We start from the raw sequence: 22,278 nt of genomic DNA on the forward strand, positions 1-22,278 counted from the left end.
TGTGCTGGAAAAATAAACATATCGGCAATGCTATTTTATGCACAAGTTGGTTGTTTTTTTTCACCTTAGCCTGGTATCTGTGAAGTATATTTGAGACAAAGGATGGTGGGGGAAAACCTCAGAATAGTATTACTAAATGTTTGTGGATGATCTGCAGATGTTTGTCACCCTGCTAACGGTGAGCGTGATGACCAAGTGTCACGCTTAACCAGAATCACAGCCAGGAGGAGTGGGTCTCCCACACAAAGAGACTGGTACACCAGACGATGGAGGAACTGGCTGTCTCTGAAGGCTTCTGCCTGGATTTCAAGATCACCGAGAAAGTGTGCAAAGAAGTTCTGTGGTAAGAGGCTGCTGGAGTCTGCAATAATATTACAGGATCTAGTTGTGGATGCAGCCATCGTCCAGTCTTTGCAGGCCCACATTAAGCTGTTTTTGCTCGGCTTGCAATGAAGGCTTCCTCCCGCAGTTTGTGGAAAGATCTGCTTCAGGTCCTGGCTATTTATATCTGCAGGTTTCCTTGCTGCCATATTTTTAATCACACTCATCGCATAAAGCAGCACACCAGCAGCTCCAGGTGGTCTCTCTCTCTCACCCTGACCGGTCAAGGCAGATGGCAGGTCGCCTAGAGCCAGGCTCTGTTGGAGGTTTCTATCAGTTGAAAGGATGTTGTTCCTCGCCGTCATCGTACCAAGTGCTTGCCCATGGGGGAATTTTGTAAGTTATAGTGTTGAATAGACCTGCTCTATATAAAAAGGGTCCTGCGATAACTTATGATTTAATAATAAAATATAATTGTAAAAATACATAAAATTGAATTGTGTGCAGCCACATCAGAAGTGTATAAGGCTGCATCTATGCATCTGCAATCTATTATTATTATACTAAGATATATTATTTAAGATAGTGGCAGCCTTTGTGGACACTATACAATTTTAAGCAGTTTAACAACTCGTGTTAAGAATTAAGTGTTGTTCAAGATTAAATTGACATTTGTAAAAAAAAAAATTTAAAAAAAATACAAGCGTGCGACATGTTTATATGTTCCACCTTTTGCTTTCTGTTTGTGATTCTGATTTTCTGTTAATAAAAATGTTTTAAATATCAAATAGAAATGATCAATATATAATTATAGTACTGTGCCCCAATCCAAATAAATAATTTCATAATATCTAAAAACCCACTCAAAGGCTTCAAAACGGTTTCTTTCAACGGAAGTGAGTTCCTTGGTCATAATTCAACAGATTTTGTTTAATGTATTAAAAAAAAGCTTGACAAATAAACATTTAACAGAAGGAAAACAGATACAGGCCTATCTAACATACTTTGTGTAGCCTATATTAATGTTAAGTGTAATATTTCAGACAGCACCTGAAGGCAACAAAAATCAGTATCAAAAAGGTTCTGCACCAGATTCTGAATCTGTGTATTATTGTTTGGAGTTGAGCCAATGGGGCAAGCTGAGAAGTACGCATCTTGTTGCTCAAGATGTAAAAGTACCTCATAGGTGGTTCTTAAAACATTACGAGGTGGTTCTTAAAACATTTCGAATTCCCTTGACATCAGAGATTCCACAGCCTCTACAAACTCAGCACGTATGCACTTTTAACCGGGAAAAGCAGGCAACTCAGCCTGAAGGAGTAGACACAGGTGTCCCAGGTACACACCATGCCAAAAGGCTTTTTTTAATGTTGTTTGTTGTACTGTAGTTTCACACATTACCACTGGGTGGGAGCACCGAGGACACTAGAAGCTTTCCGCACAAATACTTTCAGCTAAATTGCCTTACAATGTTTCCTCTAACAGCATGCTGATTTAGGTTTCTTATCCAAAGTTTAGAGCTGGAAGAGGACAAGATGGATGAAGGGAAATTGGGGGCTTTTCAGGTGGAGAGGGACACGTTGCAGACAAAGCTCCAGGAGGAAGAACAGGAGGGATGAACCGAGAGTAAGACAATCGTTTAACTATATAAAAAGGAAAAAAACGTGTCAAATAAACAAATAATTAGAAATCATGAATTGATGTCAATAAAAATGTATATACAAGAAATGAATATAAGTTTATACAAATGATTGTAAATCCATAAATTACAGGTCAAATAAAACATAAATTACAAATAATTTTAGGAATTTATTCAATTTATGGCGAAACTCATTCATTCATTTGTAAAACCTTATATTAATTCCTGTTTTTATTTCCAATTGATGCTTGATACTTATTTGCATGACACTTGTGGCCCTCCATGCTGTCCACCTTCAACTGCAGTTACTGTATGTACTATTTATTCTTAACAGCAGATACTTGACTTCTAACACTGTTTCTAACCTGTTAGGTCTTCTCCTCAGAAGAATAAACACACAGAGCAGGTCAAGGTCTCGTCTCTTTGCCCAAATGTTCTTCTTTTACTTCATTCATTGTTTAATGAATACAGTGAGAGACAAATAAATACAGACAGAACAGCGGCTAAGAGGAGAGGAGGAGGAGAAGGACGAAGAAGAGATGGTTTGATGTGGAAAAGTCGAGGGACAGAGGAGCAGCAGCAGGTGTGGAGTTGATTCCTCTGAAGTAAAAACCGGAGCCACAAGACAGAAAAAGTTGTATTCTGTATTGTTCTTCTATTGTGATCTTTGTGATCCTACAAGTCTGATTCTACGGAGTATAATGGCAACTGGACGTGTTTCAAGAACTAACAACTCAAGTAAAAAAGTCCCATATGTGAATGCTGTTGCAGGTTTAGGAAGTGCAGGTCAGTAAGGAGGGAAAAATGCAGGGAAAGAAAAGATGACACAAGGAACCCTCATTCTGCATAAATCTGCCAAAGATAACAGGAACCTACTTAAATCGTTAAAAAGAATACAAAAAGTGCCTGGTTGCCTTTGTTTTTTTTGTTAGTTTTTACTTGAAAAAATACTTTAAAAGTAACAAATCAACAGAAAACAGTAGTGGTAGAGGTTTGAGCCTGACTTAATAGAGGGCATAGTCAAAATAAAGTTATAAAGTGTGCTTGATATAATAATCACAATGACTTAAATCAAGCACACTACAACTTTTAAAAATATTTCAAGCATGCCCTCTTATCTGCCGAGCCTTGGGGTGAACATACACATGAATTGGGGGAAGGGGAAGGGGGCGGGGGGGTTTATTGACTAAAGGAGAAGATAGTTAGCAGAAGGGGGACATGGACGCTGTCCTGTCGATATTAAGACTTGTCTGCTGATTTCAGGAGGTTTTCTTTGCTCCTTCTCTTCACGTCCCAGTTGTAGACTCGTGCCATGTCTGAGGGGAGCAGTGAGTTAAGAAACAGCAGCAGCAGTGCGACCGCAGGATCTGTCATATTAAAAACCGATGTTTATTTTACAGTGTACTAGAGCTGGAGGTGTGCACATGTAGTAGGTAGGTATGACAAGAGAACAAACCTGTGATGTTTCCATGCCCCGCTTCACCACACCAAAAATTACGCGACCCGCCCCCCCCCCCAAATGAGGCCTCTCACATCAGCAGGGCTGGGTACCGAATTCAATATTTTTCAGGCAGCGACTGAATTGCCTCCTTAGTATCGAATATCAAAAAATGCCTCGTCATTTCAATACCTAAGGAGTAAATCTTATCAGTGTCAGTGAGCCAATACGAATGCAGCGTGCTTCTACCAGGATCTAATAATGCTGGTGATTGGCTGTCATAACATTACACATAGTAGAGACGCGCAGGCAAAACTCAACATTACTGCACAGAGACGGGGCTCACGAAGTAGTAGCTGAAAAAAAAAAAAAAAAAAATAAAAAGATGTGTGCCATAATGTGTAATGTTGTAATTTATTTTTGTTAATCATTCTTTGAACGATACCCAGCCCTACATATCAGAGAGGTGTTGTGCTCGTTTTGAATGCGAGATGTACTTGCTTTTTTTTGGAACTAATTAATAATAATGAAAGTAGTAAGACCTCTTAACCGTCTCAGATTTAATCCATCTGTGCAGATGCAATACCGTGGGTTTGGCCAGCAGATGTCCTCATTTTCAACACAATGGCTTCAGAGTGATTCAGCACCATCAATGAACAATGAATAAATCATGAGCTTGTGCTACACAAAACTGCAACGACAGCTCCACAGAACTTTGACTGAGCACAATGCCCAACCTGAGTGGACCACATAGTGGAAGGATACTGACTTCGGTGGTAGTGAACTGGTCTCGCAGGAAATCCAGATCATCCTCGAGTGTCTCTAGGTTACGAGATGCCGTGGATAGGTTCTTCTCTAGGAGAGTCTGGGCATCATCAATGTCGTACTCTAACATGACGTTAGCCTTTTTTGGATGAGATGCAGAGAGGACTCAAGTTATAGCCTTCACCGACTCATAGACCTTAACCTCTCCTGAGCACCGATCCTTCCTTCATCATTCTTAAGTTTACCTTTTCCCTTTCTGAAGTGAAGTAGAACTTTATAACTTCTGCCCAAATATATCATGCTGGTCTTGCACTTATAACCATTTTGTTGTCTCTGGAAAACTGCTCTCAGACATGGTTTTGCGATGCCTACATACCAGTGAAATAAAACTGACTTTAAATCGGAGCTCTACTTACCCCTAACCATAGGCAGACTTTGTCGGTGGGTGGCACTGAGGCCTTGCAGTAAACATTGTCAGCCAACAGGAAGTGCGTCTCCATGGGCGCTGTGGTCTCCTGGGGAAACAAAACGTTAAGGTCAACAGAGGCCTGTACTACGAAGCAAGATTTGGCGTTAACGAGGTAACTCCAGGTTCAACCCAGGGTTTTCTGTATCACGACGGTGGATCACTTGTTACCGTGGTAACTTATGCTGAACGCCTAACCTGGTCGGTAGCAGGTTATGTTGGAGATCAGAGATCAACCGGTGTAAAAGCACCCCCTACTGACAATCAATACTCGGTTGATAACGGCGTCACCGTTCTTAGAAGATCAGGCGGAGCTCGGTGCGGAGAGAGAGAGGTGTGCTCAGAAAAGTTAAAACATTTGAATTCTGTTTTTTTATTTGCTCTCACGATCGCTTCCCACTGCCAGGGTTGCGACTGAAATAAAAGGCTAAAGCAACGGCAGTTTACGGAAAGGACAAGTGTAATTATGGTCAGATCTTGGTGCTGACTGATGGGGAAGTGACATTAATAAGCGTTGTGATTTACGCATCTACAGCGTGGGCTATTTTTTTGCCAGCTTTCCTTCCTGTTTTAGAAACAGCGACTGTATTACGTTTTACTGTCTATGGCAAAACCGTGTCTGTGTTCTTCATATTTATGTAGAATTATAGTTTGCTCTTCCTATGTAAAATATGCGGCTCTGGTAGATGTTTGCGATTGGTCGTGCTGTGCAAACACCGCCTCTTTTATGTGAACACGTGCGTAGCTGGATTCGGAAACCCTGGGTTGACTGAACTAGTTGTTAACCAGCGTCGTGACACAGCTTATGCGGGACCACGGTTGTTAGGTTAGGTGAAGCCGAGTAACTGAAATAAATCCAGGGCATGTTGATCTTGATTCGTAGTACAGGCCTCTGGTCAGCAGGCGTCCATCATTCATTTTTCCATCACACTCACCTATGTTTTGTATTTTCTAACACACTGCTCAGATCGATGGACGTGTCGGCTAATAAAGACCCTTGAACATAAAGAATTGTTGTCTTTTGGTTTTTAAGGATTTATACGATAAGATCTTAGATTTGGTTATTTTTGTAATAATAATAAATAATTGACTTATTCATTGTTTGCAGCCTATACATATTTTTATTTCAAACATTTAGAACCAACTACTAAGGATTTTAAGGAAGCTTAAGTAAATATTTAACATCATCAGAAATATTGACTTAATCTATATTGTGACATTTATCAATATGCATTGATATACAAAAATATTGTGATTGATGTTTTTGCCCTAGTGTCCAAATCTCAAACTCTCATTAAAATGCAGTGTAAGGTAGATTTAATGACCCAATAAGCTGCATGCATTGGTGTCAACAATTTAAATAAGGCCATAAAATAAAAATGAGTTTTAAGAAGAGGTGTAAAAGAGAATTTCCACATTAGTTCACAAAGACGACGATACACACCTTCTTCTTCTGCATGTGTCGCAGGATTTCTAGCGTCTGTGTGATTTGTGGGATCTGGCTTTTCAACCTACATAACAAGAGAAGTAAAATGTAAAAGTAAGTACGGCATGCATTAAGTTATTACATTCATGTTACACAGCCAAATGCAAATGTGGATGTTATTACAGGAGTGTGTATACCAAGGAATTTTCTAAAATTCAAAAGTGGCATAAGAGATATAAACATGATAAATAAGTAGAATTATAACAAATAATGATAATACATTTTCTTCATGAGAGAACAATGCACAAATTCAGTGATGTTAAATAATTATACATAGAGTTAGTACATACAGTAAGCATATTGCATGGGGGGGGGGTGGATCACCAGTCTTTTGTAAAAACAATATATTTAGACAAAACAGACATTTTCTATTCAAGCCTAGTCAATCTTTTATACTCTATATGATACAATTAAAACACCAACAATCCCTATTACTTCACAGTCCAGGTGTAGGTATTTCTAGATCATAAAGAACAAATGTCTTTGTTGCATTTCCGGAATATTATGTGAAAACCCAGTGAGTCTTTTCTTTTGACAGCATGAAGGCTATTCCCCTTTCACTGGTAAGCAAAAACATCTGCTTACATTCATATTAAGTACTAGTCAGTCTTCTATCTTCTCATTACACATTACAGGTTATTGAGCAGTACTGGCAGCACATGAAAAAATAGGAAAGCAAACGGTCTAGTTTCACAAAGACAAACTCCAGTGTCAATTTATTATATGCGAGTAGACTACGTGTCTTTTTCTCTTTTGTGTTACCTGAGCTTCTTCTGAGACAGGTTGAGCTCCATGTATTTATATTTCTGGTACTGTTCGTCCAGCTTCCTCAGTGCTGAATCTGCCGTCTCATTCCCCGGCTGCTTCATAAAAGAGTCAACATCCTCCTGTAAAATTCAGCAGAGGAGAAAGGGCACGCAGTCAAGCCAAGACATTCTAGCCGGAATGATATTTGAGTCAATTCAATAACAATAATTCAACAAACATCTAACATAACACTCTTAAAATGACCTCAACATATCTTGACATTCCCTTACTGCAATCTCTAGCGATTCATCAGCCGATAAATTTCCAATACAAAATAATGTCTATATGCGAATATCTGCAAATAATATGGGCCCAGCCAATGTATTGTCCTGACTCTACAATCCTCAAAAACGTAGGACTACTTAAGAAAAGAACTAATGAGCGTAGTTATTTTGAATGTACATGTTCCTGATAAACTGAAGGATGAAGTGTTCCTTTGAGTTATGAAAATTATCATACTTCTTAAGCTAAATAAAGTATTTAAAGGTCCTCTGACATGCTGCTTTTTGGATGCTTTTATATATGCCTTAGTGGTCCCCTAATACTGTATCTGAAGTCTCTTTTATATAGACCTTAGTGGTCCCCTAATACTGTATCTGAAGTCTCTTTCCCGAAATTCAGCCGTGGTGCAGAATTACAGCCACTAGAGCCAGTCCCACAATGAGCTTTACTTAGGATGTGCCATTTCTGCGTCTGTAGCTTTAAATGCTATTGAGGAGGAGAAAGGGCGAGGTGGAGGGTGGGGGTGTGGTGTTGACCAACTGCCATGCTTCGCTTGTGTTCAAGCCATGATGTCTCTCTCTTTCTCATGGGTGGGCCAAATTCTCTGGGTGGGCAAAGCAGAGAAAGGGGAGGTAACCTTTCCCCTTATGACGTCATATAGGGAAGATTCCAGATTGGCCCATCTGAGCTTTCATTTTAGGCAGAGCAGGATACCCAGAGCTTGGTTTACATCTATCGCCATTTCTAGCCACTGGGGGACCATAGGCAGGCTGGGGGAACTCATATTAATAAAAAAACTCATAAAGTGACATTTTCATGCCATGAGACCTTTAAAAAGCCTCTTAGATCAGCTGAAAGAAATGCATCGCCACAAAGCTTAAAACAGGGCTGTTTTTCTGATGACATGAAAAGCTTTTATAGGACAGCAACGCTACATACATATGATAATCTTATAAAATATGATTGCTGTAGATTAAAACTACCCAACAGTATATAAAGGAGGTGAAATTAGTACAACCGTAAACATCTGCAGCAGTAAAATGCAACATACGTTAATGCAGCAATAATCAGTGTCGGGAGTAACACGCTACAAAGTAACGCATTACTGTAATTCCACTACTTTTAGCAGTAACGAACATGTAACTAAATATTTTTTTTTCCATCAAGTAACGCAATTACAATTACTGATATTTAAATGAGTTTGTTACTCACGTTACTCTCTTTTGTGAAAAAAAAAAGAACGCTTGTGAACGCTTTCAGACAAGAAGACAGATAGGCCTACTTTAGCTGCTTCTGATCTAACATCGCAGGACCTTATAGTGGCGCAATAATACACCAATCGAACAATGAGCATTAAACCACAGCATGGCCGATAGTGCGGATAGAATGAGTGCGGATAGAATGAGCTTTCTCTCCTGGAAGTATGGACATTGTAAAATGATAACGAAGGAGGCAGTTTATCATTTAGTCTTCTTTACTCTGAACTCCCGATGCAAGTAACAAGTGAGCAGTGACACACGTTTTGGGAGCTACCGTATATGTCACAGTATATGCGCAGGCGCATTCTAACTACCGTATATGACAGACATTACTTTTCGCTCGTCAAAATTAAAGACAAAAATGTAGTGGTGAGTTGTCAATTACGTGCAGGTGTAAAGAACCTATCCACATCTAAGAGTAGCAATTCAAATCTTACGAAGCACCTGTTGAAGCAACATGCTTCGACAAAGCTAGTAGCGAAAGACCCCAGCCTTACGGATGCTGAAGGCACCACTCCATGCAAACAACCAAAGCTAGATTTTACACGGACTGCAGTGCAGCCGATAAGCCAGGCAGAGCTGAATACATTGATTGCTAGGTATTCTGTAGGCCAATCACTTTGATTTCATTGGGCCTAATATGATAAAAAAAACACTGTTAAATGACTGAGAGAGCTGTTCTTTCGTTTCAAATATTAAAAGGGACTTCTGTACTACTGCTTGATTTGAAGGCCTGTTGCTCTGTTGATTACAATAAATAGGTCTAAAAATTATGTTTATTGTGTTTGACTGTTCAGTATTTACATTTAAAAAGCAGACATAAAAGTAACTTAACAGCTACTTTCCCTAGTAACTAATTACTTTTGATATACAGTAACTGGTAAAGTAATTCAATTACTTTTAAAAGAAGTACTAATTTCCAGTAACTTGCCCAACACTGGCAATAATAGAGACACTACAGGTGAATAGGGTACAACATTTTAGCTAACATGTCACCATGAAACGTCCCCAGTTCATTACGTAGCTAGATGAAGAACATTATTTTGTGAGTTTTCTGAAATGTTATGTTTAAATGTGGCATTACCTATTGCTTACCTTTGGTGAATTTGGGAGGAATCTAACGTCACAGTCGCAAATAGAAAAACTAAAGTAAAATAAACACCTAAATGTGTATTTTGGATGATTTACACCCACTTACGGTAGTCCCCTGATGTACAGTTTTCACTGCAGGACTTTAACTTGTAGTGGGGTATTTTAACAGTGTGTCAGTACTTTTAGCTACAGCAGTAAAGGATCGTAGTAAAGCAGTATTAATATTACCTTACAATGAATGGGAAAGGTTGGAGGCAGCTATCGCTATTTTTAGCAAGATATTTATTAGCAAAGCAGGTTACCAGGCTAACGTGTAGCTAACTTAAATAATGTAAAGCCTAAAGAGGAAACGAGGTACAGTGAAAATAAAGAAGCAGCTAGCACACAGACACTATGATGTCCATAGATGGAGGTGAGGAGCCGCCCAGCCTGCACACACAGCAGGATTAGCTAGCTAGCTCTCCGGCTAACTAGCTAGCTCGTAGCCAGCATGACAGACGCGCCCACACATCGGCTACACATATAAAAGTGTGTTTACAACGGCCTAACACCATTGAAGACATGTAGTAAAATGGAGGAATGTCAGCCTTTACGCACCACAAACACGGCTTCGGGGATTCCGAGGTGCTTTCTCTTTGTCGCCTGAACGGCATTGCTGTTGTCTATGGTCGCCGCCATCTTGGAGAGAGGCTACTCCTTCCTTCCTTACGTCAAAACCGTCTCTGCTTACGTACAAGTCTGTGCGTCCACCGTATCAGGAGCAGCGTGGATGCTCGGCTGCCTCTAGTGGCCACAGGCTGCATTTGCTGCTGGTGCTACAGTTACCCATAGATATACAGTGTACTCAGTACACTGTACTGGCTACACCAGTAGCCTACTACAGTTGCAGTGGTGGAAGAAGACCCTTTACTGAACTGCCCCTCATAAAAGTAGCCTATTGACTCCACACTGTGGAAATACTCCACAGTAAAAGTCTTGATTTCTAAACTTCACATTAGCAAATGTACAGTAGGCCTATGTATCAGCTAAATGTAAATTTAGTAGGCTAGTATAAAGTATATTCATAGTGCAGTAAAATGTTCCCTGTCAGTGTTTTCCTATTATATCCAATGTTTCTGATATGAGTTTTGATTATTAGGGGTTTTTTTAACCCCACATCCCCCCGTATATTACGCTTATGGATGTTAACAGCGCTCTTTTAAAAAACAAAACCCCCGCGAAGCAGCCAGACCAGTCCAGTCTAAGCTGATCTTAAAGCAATGCATGTTTTTTGAATCAATCCAGGAGATGAATAGAATTGAAAAGCTTTGACAAAAATATGTCATGAGAATGTTTTTGTTTCATTTTATACAGAGAAAACCCAGGTGGCATTCATGGCAGAATACGGTGGGGCCCATGGACCCTTCAATACAGAAAACTTTGATTTACAATGAAGTGCTTACAAACATCGGTCTTGCCTATGATCCATCTACAGGTAATTAAATGCATGCAGATCATAATGAACTATGAACTAATGCCGGCCATTCTACCTGCCGAGGGAATTCAGTGCCATATTGATGGTAGCAATATACATCCACCCTGGCTCCAACAACAACAGGAGCGAGGCACTGTATGAACTCCATCAGCACATCAGTGACCAGCAGACAGCCCACACAGATGCCTTCCTCATCCTGGCTGGGGATTTCAACCATGCAAATCCCAAGAGCGCGTGTTTCCACAACTCCACGGACACATCAACTTTCCAACACGAGGAAACAATATCCTGGACAATGTCTACACCACAGATTGTATTGATTATCATAAATCATACCAGTAATCTAACTACTAACCAGTGCAATTCCAGACCAAAAAAGCTCTAATTATCATAAGTGTTATTCTGTTACCAAAAATCCAAATAAAAATAATTAATACATGCAGATTTAAAAAAAAGAAAAATACATTACCATCAAATTACAGAAACAATGATGTGAAAACTCCACATATGTTGTGTAGTATATGTAGTATTTTTCACACTAGGTTTTGCAAAGCTTTTCAGAAACCTTCCAATTTGATGAATACCCCCGTTGTTTCCACAGGTATCTTCGTTGCACCTGTTGAAGCACTTTAATGTAAAATCTGAATCTGAAAAGTAACTAGAGCTGTCAAATAAATGTAGTGAAGACAAAATTACAATATTTGTCTCTGAGATGTAGTGATGAATAATTATTATACATATATATATATAATATATATAAGTAGCAAAAAAAAACTATATTAATTATATAAACTATATTAATCAAAAATGGGACTTTAGTACAGTACTTGGGTAACCACTGCCTGTGGACAATGTAAAAGTTAAGTCTTTAGAGCTTATAGTTTATTTGCATAGTCATCTGAAATGCACTCTTCACCAGACAGCTTACTGTAGTAAGGATTGAGAAGGCTGTTCATAATCATTACTGCAAGATATTCATTCACTCTCTCACCTGAGAGTACCAAAATGCCAAACATTCCCCTCTCCATGGTCTGTGATTTCTATAAGGAAAAAAAAGATATGAAGAAAATTCTAGAATATCTTCAAGACTCCACAACACACTGGTCAGTCTGAGGACCACCTTCAGTCACAGACTCAGACACCCACGATGCACCACAGAGCACAACAGGAGGTTGTTCCTGCCTCTGGCCATCAAACTATACAACTCCTCCCTCTGAGTGTTACACACTTGGAGTGTCAAAAACTGGACTCACTCAACACATATTTCCATATCACATCTCAATCTCAATATTCTTGGGCAATTATGTACAACAATTATTCACATTTTACACATTTACATGTGCACTATCTGTTATTTATTTACTACTACTACTTACATTTGTACACTGTACTTTATTAATGGTCACACTGCACTACAATAGCATTTGTACAATCCATTGTTTTAGCAACATAATCTTTTAATTACTTTTTAACCTAACCTCACTTTACTTCTACCTAACGGTTTTATTTCTTGCACTATAGTTACTTGATGTTACTTTGTACACTTATTGACTCTCTCTTTTCTTACTCTTACTTTTTACCTTGAATTTGACTGTGAGCAACTGCAACTGAACAATTTCCCTGAGGGGATCAATAAAGTATTCTGATTCTGAAGACCAATTTAGGAAAAAAAAGAAGCAATTGAACCCATCGTTAATATGATCATCATATATTTGTAGTGATGATAAAACGTACCTGTGATGGAGAAGGCAGACGATCTCAAACAAGAGAACCTGGGAGTAGTCTTCTCTTGTTTCTTGTATTTTTTAAAAGCAACACAACTTATATATTCAAAACAGGAGACCTGTCTGTTTTATTTCTAAGTAAATCTTCCTATCCATCTACTTACTGGACATTGACATGTCATGTAAAACTACATCTAGCAGGTGGCCAGAAATGTGACTCTCAATGAATGCTAATATTGCTCCATATGTGCTGGATGTGTAAATAGGCAACAGCTGGCTAAGACATTAGCCATTAAACTTTAAAAAATGCTGCATCCCAAGTGGTAAAAAAACAACAACCATGAATGCAGCTTCAAGCAAACGTGAGCTGCACAGACACAGTAGAGTAGTGCACTGTTAATAGTTTCGGGGCTGAATGCTTCCTTCTTTATCCTCCGTGCTTGGTTTAGAATATGTTCTCTAAAAATGCAAAGCACATGGAAACAGGGACGCTCTGTTGGGGCTGATGCAAAGGTTTTGCAAAACAGAAAAGGTATCTGGGCCAAGATTGAAACAAGTTTCTTTATTTCAAAAAACAAATCACCGTAGAACCACTGATTGAAACATGCTAGTCAAGGCATTATTCTTGGAACATTTATTTTACCATCATTAATTAGCACCAGCCTAATGTTAATGTAAAATTCTGTTAAAAGTCTGCAATTCCAATACAATGCTATGCTAAGCATGTAGAGTCCATAGCACAACACAACCATAAACATGTCAGGTATAATTTTGCATAAGTTTGATGATTCCTTTTTGGCATTAGGATCTACATGGTGGCATGAGGTGGGGTTGGGGCCGAAAGGTGTCCTTAAATAAAAAAAATATATTAACACACTAGCAATTCATTTTTGTAGTAATTCCATATTTTGGTTTTATTTTAGAGCAATTCCTGTCTCCTACAAAATACATTCATACTGAGCCTTTGAACAATGCATAATAATACAAATAACCCTGTAAAACATATTACAATTAAAGATATTATTATCAGGACTATTGAACCTACTTTCTAATGTGAAATACTTCAGAAGTTTTGATTTATTTAAGCAGCTGCTGGTGTTTCAGCGTTCTGATTGTGTTTGGCTGTGCTTCATCAAAGGGCAGAGGCTTTAAGATTTTGTCTGTGAGTGTGTAATGTGGTCCTGGTGTGAGCAGCGTGATTCACTCATTACCAAACCCTGACCTGTAGTAGCTTTTATACTTTCACAGATCAGGGTTGGTTGCTGAACCATAATGGATCGGCTGATATACTTTAGCAGTCCAGTCTTTGTTTCTCTGAATTCAGTTTTGTGCATGCAACTGTAATAATTCTCTTATAATGGCTGAAAGGTAAAACATTCCTTGTATTGAGGATGTGGGGGATTACAATCTTTAAGAAATGCTAGTGTATGCACTATAGAAACTTTACTTTTAAATACTGAATTAGTTCTATAAGTCAAAATCTTTCTTGCAACTATCGCAGTCAAAGTCAAATCATCCTCAATTCTCATGATTAACTAGCCTGGTTGACACCAGACACTTCTCAGTTGCAACTGAGAGTGGGTCTGGGCAAGCTTCATTCAAGCCAATTTCCAAAGGGGCATCACCAACGGACGCTGCTCAACCAATCAGACCAACGATCCAGGTGACGTAGCAGCGACAGCGGCATCAACAGGTTACTGCGCTTCGGTGGCGATCATGTTGATTGTAAACAAAAAGCTGCTTGCCCTCGCTGCGCTATCGTCATCGTGTAAAGCCCGCCTCAACGGTTATGATTGGTGCCTCGATATGGAAAACTTAGAAATGGGCTTGAATGGGCTCTTGGCCAGACTGACTGGCAGAGCAAATCTCAAATTTGCCGGAAGTTCGTCAGAGTTTTCCCAGGCTAATGATTAACAGCTTTGATAACCAATGGTGCTGTATTCTTCCCTTCATCAAAAACACCCGGGCTGAAGAAGGGGAAGATCCTCCCCGAGAACAAGCACCCAGTGAAGGTGTAGATGGGAGACCTGGCCTCCACGTCAAAGAACGACACGGTCCCCTGCTCGTAATCCGTAAACACTCCGACAATCTGCGGCTTCTCTTTGAGGGACAGAAGGACTGAGGGGGAGTCCAAAGCGCGATACTCTTCCCCGCTCCTCAGCCGCACCGTCCAAAAGCCGTTCTCCGGCTTGGAGGTGATCATCCCCTTCCTGTTTACAGACTCTTTGACCACACCCAGGTCCCAGAAGGTCTTTGAACCCACTGCAACCTGCAAAAGAATATGAAACATTGAACATAAAAACTACAGTATAGGAAGATTTCCAAAACACTTTTAAGTTGATTCTAAACCCCATTCTACACTGGATCCTTCAGCAAACAAGACGCTGACCTGGAAGTAGAACCTTCCCGACAGGAAGCCTCTCTTGCCTAGAACGCAGATGACGGGGTCAAAGCGCTGGGGGTTGTCAGGAACAATGTGCAGCAGCTCGCCGCGGCCCGCCTGCTTTCCGTCAGCTGACAGGACGATGTTTGGATGGGCGGTGTCCGGGTCTAAAACCACGTCAACTGGGGAGATGAGATGGAGAGAAGTTAAATTAATACAGAATTTTCTACAAATACCACCACATTTACGTGCACTTGTACTGCTACTACTTGTGCTACTTCTGTACAGATCACTAGTTCAGTTACTGCTCAGCCTTCCTGTAAACAATGGTACAGAGTTTAATCATAAATAAACCGTGTTCGGAAGAGATTCATCTCGACACCCAGTATGCAATTCCTCTCTAGTTTACTACAGTTTCTAAACAAATGTGACACGTGTTGTGGTGGCTGGAAAATGTTTAAATGCAAATCTATTTTGGGTGTTCCATTGATGTGCACATTTCACTGATATAATGTTCATTTCTGGGTCTGATGAGCAGCCAAATAGAACTGACTTCCTGTCCTGACATTACATCCCTAAGAGATAAACTTATTTTGTAGTTTGTAAAAAATGATCAACAGAAATATGTACAACCACTACTACTTAAATCAAATTATAACAGACTGCTGCCCAAATAAAAAAGTATAATAAAAAATAAATAAATTAGTGAATTCAAAGCCATTATGCATATGTATCTTTCAAAATGTTCTGCTGCCATAAGTTTTTGTTTGTAGAACAATGGGAAATTCTTGGTGAAAATTGGTGCAGTCAGTGTGTTGCTTTCAGTCCAATTATCTCATCACTGTCAGGTGTTTTCTAGTGACATAACCACGAGTGGGCAGCAAAATCCAAACGTTTCAAATCCTACCATATTATTTTAACTATATTCCAATCCAACATGCAAAAAAAACAAAAAAACATTTCACACACTGAAACCACATAATTATGCTGAGTGAGGTCTTACCTGCATATTTCTGCATCTTCTTCATCTCTATTAAGAAAATGAAAATCAGTTTTGACAGTTTCAATGACACAGTTTAGATAACAACTTTAGAGAAGGTTAAATTAAAAAGTGTCATAAGTTACGAGGCAGTACAAATTGGTAGTACTTGTAATTATTTCACTTTACCTTCCTTCTTCAGACCGTCCAGTTCAGTCTTCAGGGTGTTGTCCAGTTTAGACAGCGCTCCCCTCACCGTCCCCACACAGAGTTCAGGGTGGACGCCGATCTCCATCCACTCTTTGGTGGGTGGAGTAGACATGAGAGAGGGCGACCTCTACCAGAGGGAAACAGTAAACATAGAATTTGAATGTTACCGCCTTAATGTGATTAGAGCATTGGTTTAAAGTGTCGACCTGCAGAGTTTGACTCATTCTTAGTCAAACACTAAGGTACTACACTTCCAATATTTCTGTACTAAAAAAGCCAAAAGGATCTACTTTCTGCCTATAACATAACATTCAAAATGTCAGTGTTTCCTTCAGAAATCTTTTAAAAATCTTTTTTCCTTTAAATCTTTCTTAAACCACAGTTTAAGGGTGATTGTGACCTTTACAACGTGCAGATGGTCCTCAGATTCACTCAGCTCCTCCAGCTCAGCGTTTCTCCTCTGCAGTTCAGTGATTTCTTGTTGCAGCTGGTCGACGAGCTCCTCTGCTCTCCTCTCTGCTGCTTTCTGCATCTCCTTGATCTCCATGTTGGCTTCTGTTTGTCTCTCCTCTATGGAGTGAATCAGAGACGTGAAGAGACGGTCACTGTCCTTCATCTCCTCCTCTGCACTCGTCTGGACATGGATAAAGAGAATTGAAAATTGCTATGTAAAATGAATGTCAGATTTAAAGTGAACATATTATGCTTTTCCGTATTTTACGTCGTATCGACAATGTTATATTGTTGGATGTTTGTGTTAAAAGTGGCCAAAATGTCAAATAGTGAACGTATTTAAGAGAAATCCCTGTGAGCTAAAACTTTCAGATTTCCAACTGAACGCTCCGGTTTCAACAGTTTTTTCTACTCTTGGCTAAGTATTATGCAACTCCAAGCCGGCCTTCTATGATTGGTCATCTGCTCTAGCCAGGCAGGACTGGAGTGTTTTTTTGTTTGTTTTTTTAAAGTGCCCATATTATGAAAAAATCACTTTTTCTGGGATTTAGTTAGTTATTTTTTTTCTCTGGTGCTTCCACACGCATACAAATGTGGAAAAAAAACATCCATGCTGTTTTGAGTGAGATATGGGTTTCTGAATGTGTCCTGCCTTCAGTCTCTGGGTGAGCTGTTCAAAATCGACAGGGCTTTTTACGTCACTAGCTGAAACGAGGTGGCTAACCATAGCATGCTAGCACGTTCTGAATGGCAAAACAAAGAGCATAGAAGTAACAAGAGGCGAAACTCAATAGAACATTGTGTTGCGTTCAGTCCAAGATGGCGGAGCTGCACTCAATAGAACGTTCCATTGCAACAAACTCACCCATGACCGAGCTGCAGCTTGCAATGGAATGTTCTATTGAGTGCAGCTCCGCCATCTCGGGCTGAACGCAACACAACGTTCAATTGAGTTTCGCCTCTTGTTACGTCTATACTCTTTGGGCAAAACACTGCTACAACACACACTAGTTCACCATAATCTACAAAAGTACTACTTACATGTCCCTATTCTGCAGGTATTCCACGCAAAGTTGGAAGTGTGCCCTCGTTTAGAAGAAGTCTCCTGGCTAATCCTGCCTTGTACTACTGAAGTTGTAGAAACAAACAACTAGCTAGATGATGTGATCTTACCTAGCTACTGCGCATGTGCGACTGCCAACAAAGATGTTACAGCAGTGAGAGGTCTCACTCTGTAGCTAAAACAGAAACCTGAACACAGGGTGAAAAGAGGAGCTGCAGCAATGTGCAGTACAACAAAAATATAGTGTTTTTTGAAAATTAAACCATGTAAACCTATTCTAATACAATCTCAAATTACAATTATGAACCTGAAAATGAGCATAATATGGCCATTGGCATTGTCGCATGTAGCTACATGGCTAACAGCACTAAAATATGTCATCTTGGTTGCCAATGTTGTTAAATTCTCCTCAGTTTTGAGTCACATTATTGCAAACATGTCCGATCAGGTAGTATTTGGTTCAGAAGCTTTTATCTGTGATTTTTGATGGTAGAAAGTGCTGTTTTGGTCCATTACAATCTAACGTTAGCATACTAAAAAGTCTAAAAAAGTCTAAAATTTCAAAATCAAAATTCACTTAAGTATTCTGTGGTAGGTCTTAAATAATATTTAACAGGTCTTAATTTCCCTACCTCTAATACTCATTGAAATGTTCCCACAGCGCTTTACAATGTTCTCTTTTTGTTCTGTGGTGTTGTAGTTCTTTCTGTCGCTAGTCCAGTTATAATTTGCTGTATTATGACTACAAATTAGACCAATATGCAACTTATATTACAGCCAATCTAGACACCAGTCCTATAATGCCAATGAGGAAATCTGGGAATTGTTTTAGACATTGTTTCCGCACTCTGACATTTTTTTTTTTTACGTAGCGATATATAGGTCTTAAATTTCATTCATTGTGGTCTTAAAAAGGTCTTAAAAAGTCTTGAATTAGACTTGGTAAAACCTGCAGAAACTCGTTAGGACTCACATTGCTGAGCTTCAGACATCTTTTGATCTCCTCCACTTTCTCCAGTCGTTCCTGGATCATCTGCTGAAAATCTGCCTCAGTCTTCTTCATTTGGACCTAAACAGGCAGAACGGAAATTAAAATCCTCAGTTGGCAGATTGTAACTTTCTCACTAGCACTACTAGCAAATAAGTCTATTAGACATACAGTAGCCTACATGTACCTGCAAAACATGAACAATATTCAGGATGTCATTGTCAACCACCAAAGATAGAGGTTATAGGCTGACTATTTCAAGATGAAAACTCTTGTCTCTATCTTGGTAACATCATTGTTATTTGGGTTATTACCTATACCAAGGAGGTTATGTTTTTTTCCCAGAACCCATTAAACCATTATGAACAAATTATGTTTCACTTCCGTTTACATTGTCAGACATTTGTGCTGCATTCATGTGGTGTCAGAATAATATGAAAAATGATTTCCCGACTGGGAAATTTCACACTGCATTAACATTATGGCTTTGGTCGGAATGCCCTTCTAGTTTTGGATGTTTTTTAATGTAAATTTAAATCTACAGTGTACCTCAGTTGCACCTCCCTGCAGTTAAATACACATGCAGGCCCATTACCCCCCCAAGAGCCTAATCCTTGAGACAAAATTGTATGCAGCATGCTTGCCTTCGTTTTTAAGCAGCCAAGGATCTTTAATAAAACAACCCCAAAGACTGCTGTAAATATAAAAGTTAACACAGAGAAATGCATGTATAACGAAGGCACTTTATCTGTCATGAACCCCTGTTGACGCAGTGTTTGTTAAACATTCACTTTTACACTCTATGTAGCCTAATTATACATTAACGATTTCCAATAATACAGTCTTTTGAATGGCTGATCGATGTCAAACTGCTTGCACTTGGTATAATGTCTTAGTCCTAGCTGTTTAAAGAAATTGTAATCTTTGGATAGTAAGACCGACATTTGCAGAGTGAGCATGTGTAAGGCTTTAAAGCGTTAATAATAACTATTATCACGCATTCATTTTGATCTTCACAAACCCATATTGCCTACATCCCTAAAGCAGAGTATACTCTCTACACCTTCCTGTCTCTGCTTTCGTCCGCTATCGTAACAGCATGGTGATCTTTGTGCTCGGTCTCGGTGCAGAACTGGCACACACACTTCTGTTCATCCCTGCAGAACATCTCCAGCAGCCTCTCGTGCTTTCCACACATCCTTTCCTGCAGGTTGTTCACCGGCTTGATCAGCTTGTGGATCTTCAAGGTGGCGACTCCCTGGTGAGGCTCCAGGTGGGCTTCACAGTACGAGGTCAGACACATCAGGCAGGACTTCAGGGCCTTCACCTGAAGGGAGGTTGCAGCGCAGACGTCACACACCACCTCACCTGGTTTGGCTGTGCACAGCTGTGAAGCCGACGAACAGGCTATAATATTTCGAAATGTGTCTGCCAGCTCTTTGAAGGCTGTGTTGATGCTTATTTCAGGCAGGGAGGTGAATGTTCTGTTGCAGGCAGGGCACTGGCAGACCTCACTGTCGTCCCACACATTCTGGATGCAGGCCTGGCAGAAGTTGTGTCCACAGGGAGTGGTGACAGGGTCAGTGAACACTTGCTGACAGATGGTGCACTGTAATTGTTTTTCTGGTAACATGTGGCCGGGGGAAGCCATTGTCTGCAGAACACTAAAAAAAGAGGTGATCAGTTGCTCAGGATGATCTTTGATAGTACATGCAATGTTTTATATCCACAGAACAAACACAAAAGAACAGTTAGGCTAGTCGAAAGAGTGCTGAACTTCCATAATGAATTAAAAGTTTTAACTTTAAACTTTTATTTATTATCTAATGCTGTAACTGTGTAAATATGCGTAACTGTGCACGTCTTGAAACTCAGGACTTATACACCCTGCACTGTTGGGTGTGCTTGATGTATTGGGCCTTGTTTTCTCTGCTAAACACACACACACACACACACACACACACACACACACACACACACACACACACACACACACACACACACACACACACACACACACACCACTCACCACCACACCCTCACTTCCCATAGAAAACATTATTACACCAGTGTACCAACACTCTATTACCAATTAAAAAAACTTGATTAATTATAATAATATAATTTTGATTATGATGATTGCATTGAAGTAATCAATAAGATGAGACAATAAAGATCTGGATTTGGACTCAGAAAGTTTGACGTTTTAAATAGGAAATAGGCTTAGTCGCTTTTTTGCTGAGAGTTAAATGAGAAGATTTCACTCCCATAACTGTCCGCTCAATATGAAGCTATACACCTAGCAGCTGGTTAGCTTAGCTTAACATAATGACTGGAATCAAGGGGAAACAGCTAACCTGGCTCTGTCTGAAAGTCTCTCAAAATTCGCCTACCAGCACTTCTAAAACTCACTAACACACAAACAAACAGAGTAAGGCTTATAGACAGATCTCAGTCATCAAACCTACACTACCTGGAGCTCAGCTCATTATTCAATCCAATAATTACCAGAACGTATTATTTTTTACATATCTTAAGGTCATTTTAACATTTAGATAGAGAATAAGAGAAGTTCTCCAGCACATAATAAAACCACAACTTTAAAATTCCTTTAGACCACACAGTAATATTTATATACAGCCGTATGTACCCTGTATTCCATCAATCATGAACATATATTTGAATATTTGTCAGATATCTAACAGTTTACTAAAAACAAAAAGGTTCTGTTCCCCTTCTTGTGTTAGCTATTTAAACTAATTTACATCACTTTAATTCACATGCTCAGTCTGTTTCACAACAAAACAGATCTTGTTTTTAGCTGACTATTTCTCATACTTACAGCTACTTCTCTTTGCTGGGCAGTCACACACGTCTGTGCTCGGTGATGGCAGAGCAGGGGACTGTTCTGCTGTATAAAAAAAAGTATGAATACATTATGGGATAGCTGTTAGGGTAGTTATTCATTAGCCCGAACACTCCCTTTTCTGAACAAAGCACTGGTTTCTCTGTCTGTCTACTTTACTGCAACTACCTGATCCTAAAATTGCGGCCTTTACGGCACAACCTACTATTAGTTACTGTTTCTGTGACATTTGTGTGCGTGTGTGTGTGCATATATGATCATGGAAATATGTAACAGCATAGCTCTCACACAGGGAAGGAGCATGTTTGCCTCATGGGTGTTGTGTTTGAGTCCAATGGTTAACATTTTCCACTTATGACTCACCTAAAATATACTGTTGACGCCTCCACCTGACATCAGGATTGCTGCAGCTCTGCATTGTGTTACAAATCTAATGATAGTAATCATTATAGTGACGTGTTTGGTTTCAGAAAAGAACATTATAAATACTTCCTATTGAAAAATAAGGAAGAACACATTAGGGCACAGTAAAGGCCTTTTCCCGCAGAAGTTAATGTGATCTTTTGAATAGCATGAGTAGTTATACACCCAGTTTGCTAGTCAGATAATACCTGGAACCAGACCAGTAGTCTTAAATTGGTGG

General features: G+C 39.6%; 2 protein-coding genes across 3 annotated transcripts; both read right to left on the reverse strand.

Annotated features, from left to right (window-relative positions):
* Positions 1–1,232: 1,232 nt before the first annotated feature.
* Positions 1,233–10,202, reverse strand: vbp1 (von Hippel-Lindau binding protein 1). 2 transcript variants are annotated; one of them, XR_013503535.1, is made up of 7 exons: positions 10,093–10,202; positions 6,878–7,002; positions 6,074–6,140; positions 4,580–4,678; positions 4,164–4,302; positions 2,326–3,276; positions 1,233–1,964 (listed from the first exon to the last, which is right to left on the reverse strand). XR_013503535.1 is itself a non-coding variant. In XM_078276269.1 (6 exons), the coding sequence occupies exons 1-6, from the start codon at positions 10,171–10,173 to the stop codon at positions 3,200–3,202; spliced, it is 588 nt and encodes a 195-aa protein (XP_078132395.1). In that variant the 5' UTR covers positions 10,174–10,202; the 3' UTR covers positions 1,233–3,199. The 2 variants fall into 2 exon arrangements, 1 of the variants encoding a protein (XP_078132395.1); XM_078276269.1 differs by having other exon boundaries at positions 1,233–3,276.
* Positions 10,203–13,240: 3,038 nt separating this feature from the next.
* LOC144534454 (E3 ubiquitin-protein ligase TRIM39-like) lies at positions 13,241–21,865 on the reverse strand. Its single transcript, XM_078276387.1, has 8 exons — positions 21,612–21,865; positions 19,833–20,433; positions 18,755–18,850; positions 16,666–16,899; positions 16,245–16,392; positions 16,080–16,106; positions 15,083–15,258; positions 13,241–14,962 (listed from the first exon to the last, which is right to left on the reverse strand). Exons 2-8 carry the CDS (start codon positions 20,418–20,420, stop codon positions 14,597–14,599), a joined length of 1,635 nt encoding a protein of 544 aa, XP_078132513.1. The 5' UTR covers positions 20,421–20,433; positions 21,612–21,865; the 3' UTR covers positions 13,241–14,596.
* Between the last annotated feature and the right edge of the window lie 413 nt (positions 21,866–22,278).

The sequence above is a fragment of the Sander vitreus genome, chromosome 19 (assembly GCF_031162955.1).
Source record: "Sander vitreus isolate 19-12246 chromosome 19, sanVit1, whole genome shotgun sequence".
Classification (NCBI taxonomy): Eukaryota; Metazoa; Chordata; class Actinopteri; order Perciformes; family Percidae; genus Sander; species Sander vitreus.

What these genes read in the sequence shown, in the direction of transcription:
- vbp1 (XM_078276269.1), bottom strand. Translation starts at nt 10,173, where the DNA reads ATGGCGGCGACCATAGACAACAGCAATGCCGTTCAGGCGACAAAGAGA. An exon ending in TCCCCGAAGCCGTGTTTGTG is followed by an intron (nt 7,003 to 10,092) that starts GTGCGTAAAGGC and finishes TGAATTTTACAG; the next exon opens with GAGGATGTTGACTCTTTTAT. An exon ending in AAGTCTGCCTATGGTTAGGG is followed by an intron (nt 4,303 to 4,579) that starts GTAAGTAGAGCT and finishes CATCCAAAAAAG; the next exon opens with GCTAACGTCATGTTAGAGTA.
- LOC144534454 (XM_078276387.1), bottom strand. Translation starts at nt 20,420, where the DNA reads ATGGCTTCCCCCGGCCACATGTTACCAGAAAAACAATTACAGTGCACC. An exon ending in ACGAAAGCAGAGACAGGAAG is followed by an intron (nt 18,851 to 19,832) that starts GTGTAGAGAGTA and finishes CTGCCTGTTTAG; the next exon opens with GTCCAAATGAAGAAGACTGA. An exon ending in GATGTCTGAAGCTCAGCAAT is followed by an intron (nt 16,900 to 18,754) that starts GTGAGTCCTAAC and finishes ATCCATGTCCAG; the next exon opens with ACGAGTGCAGAGGAGGAGAT.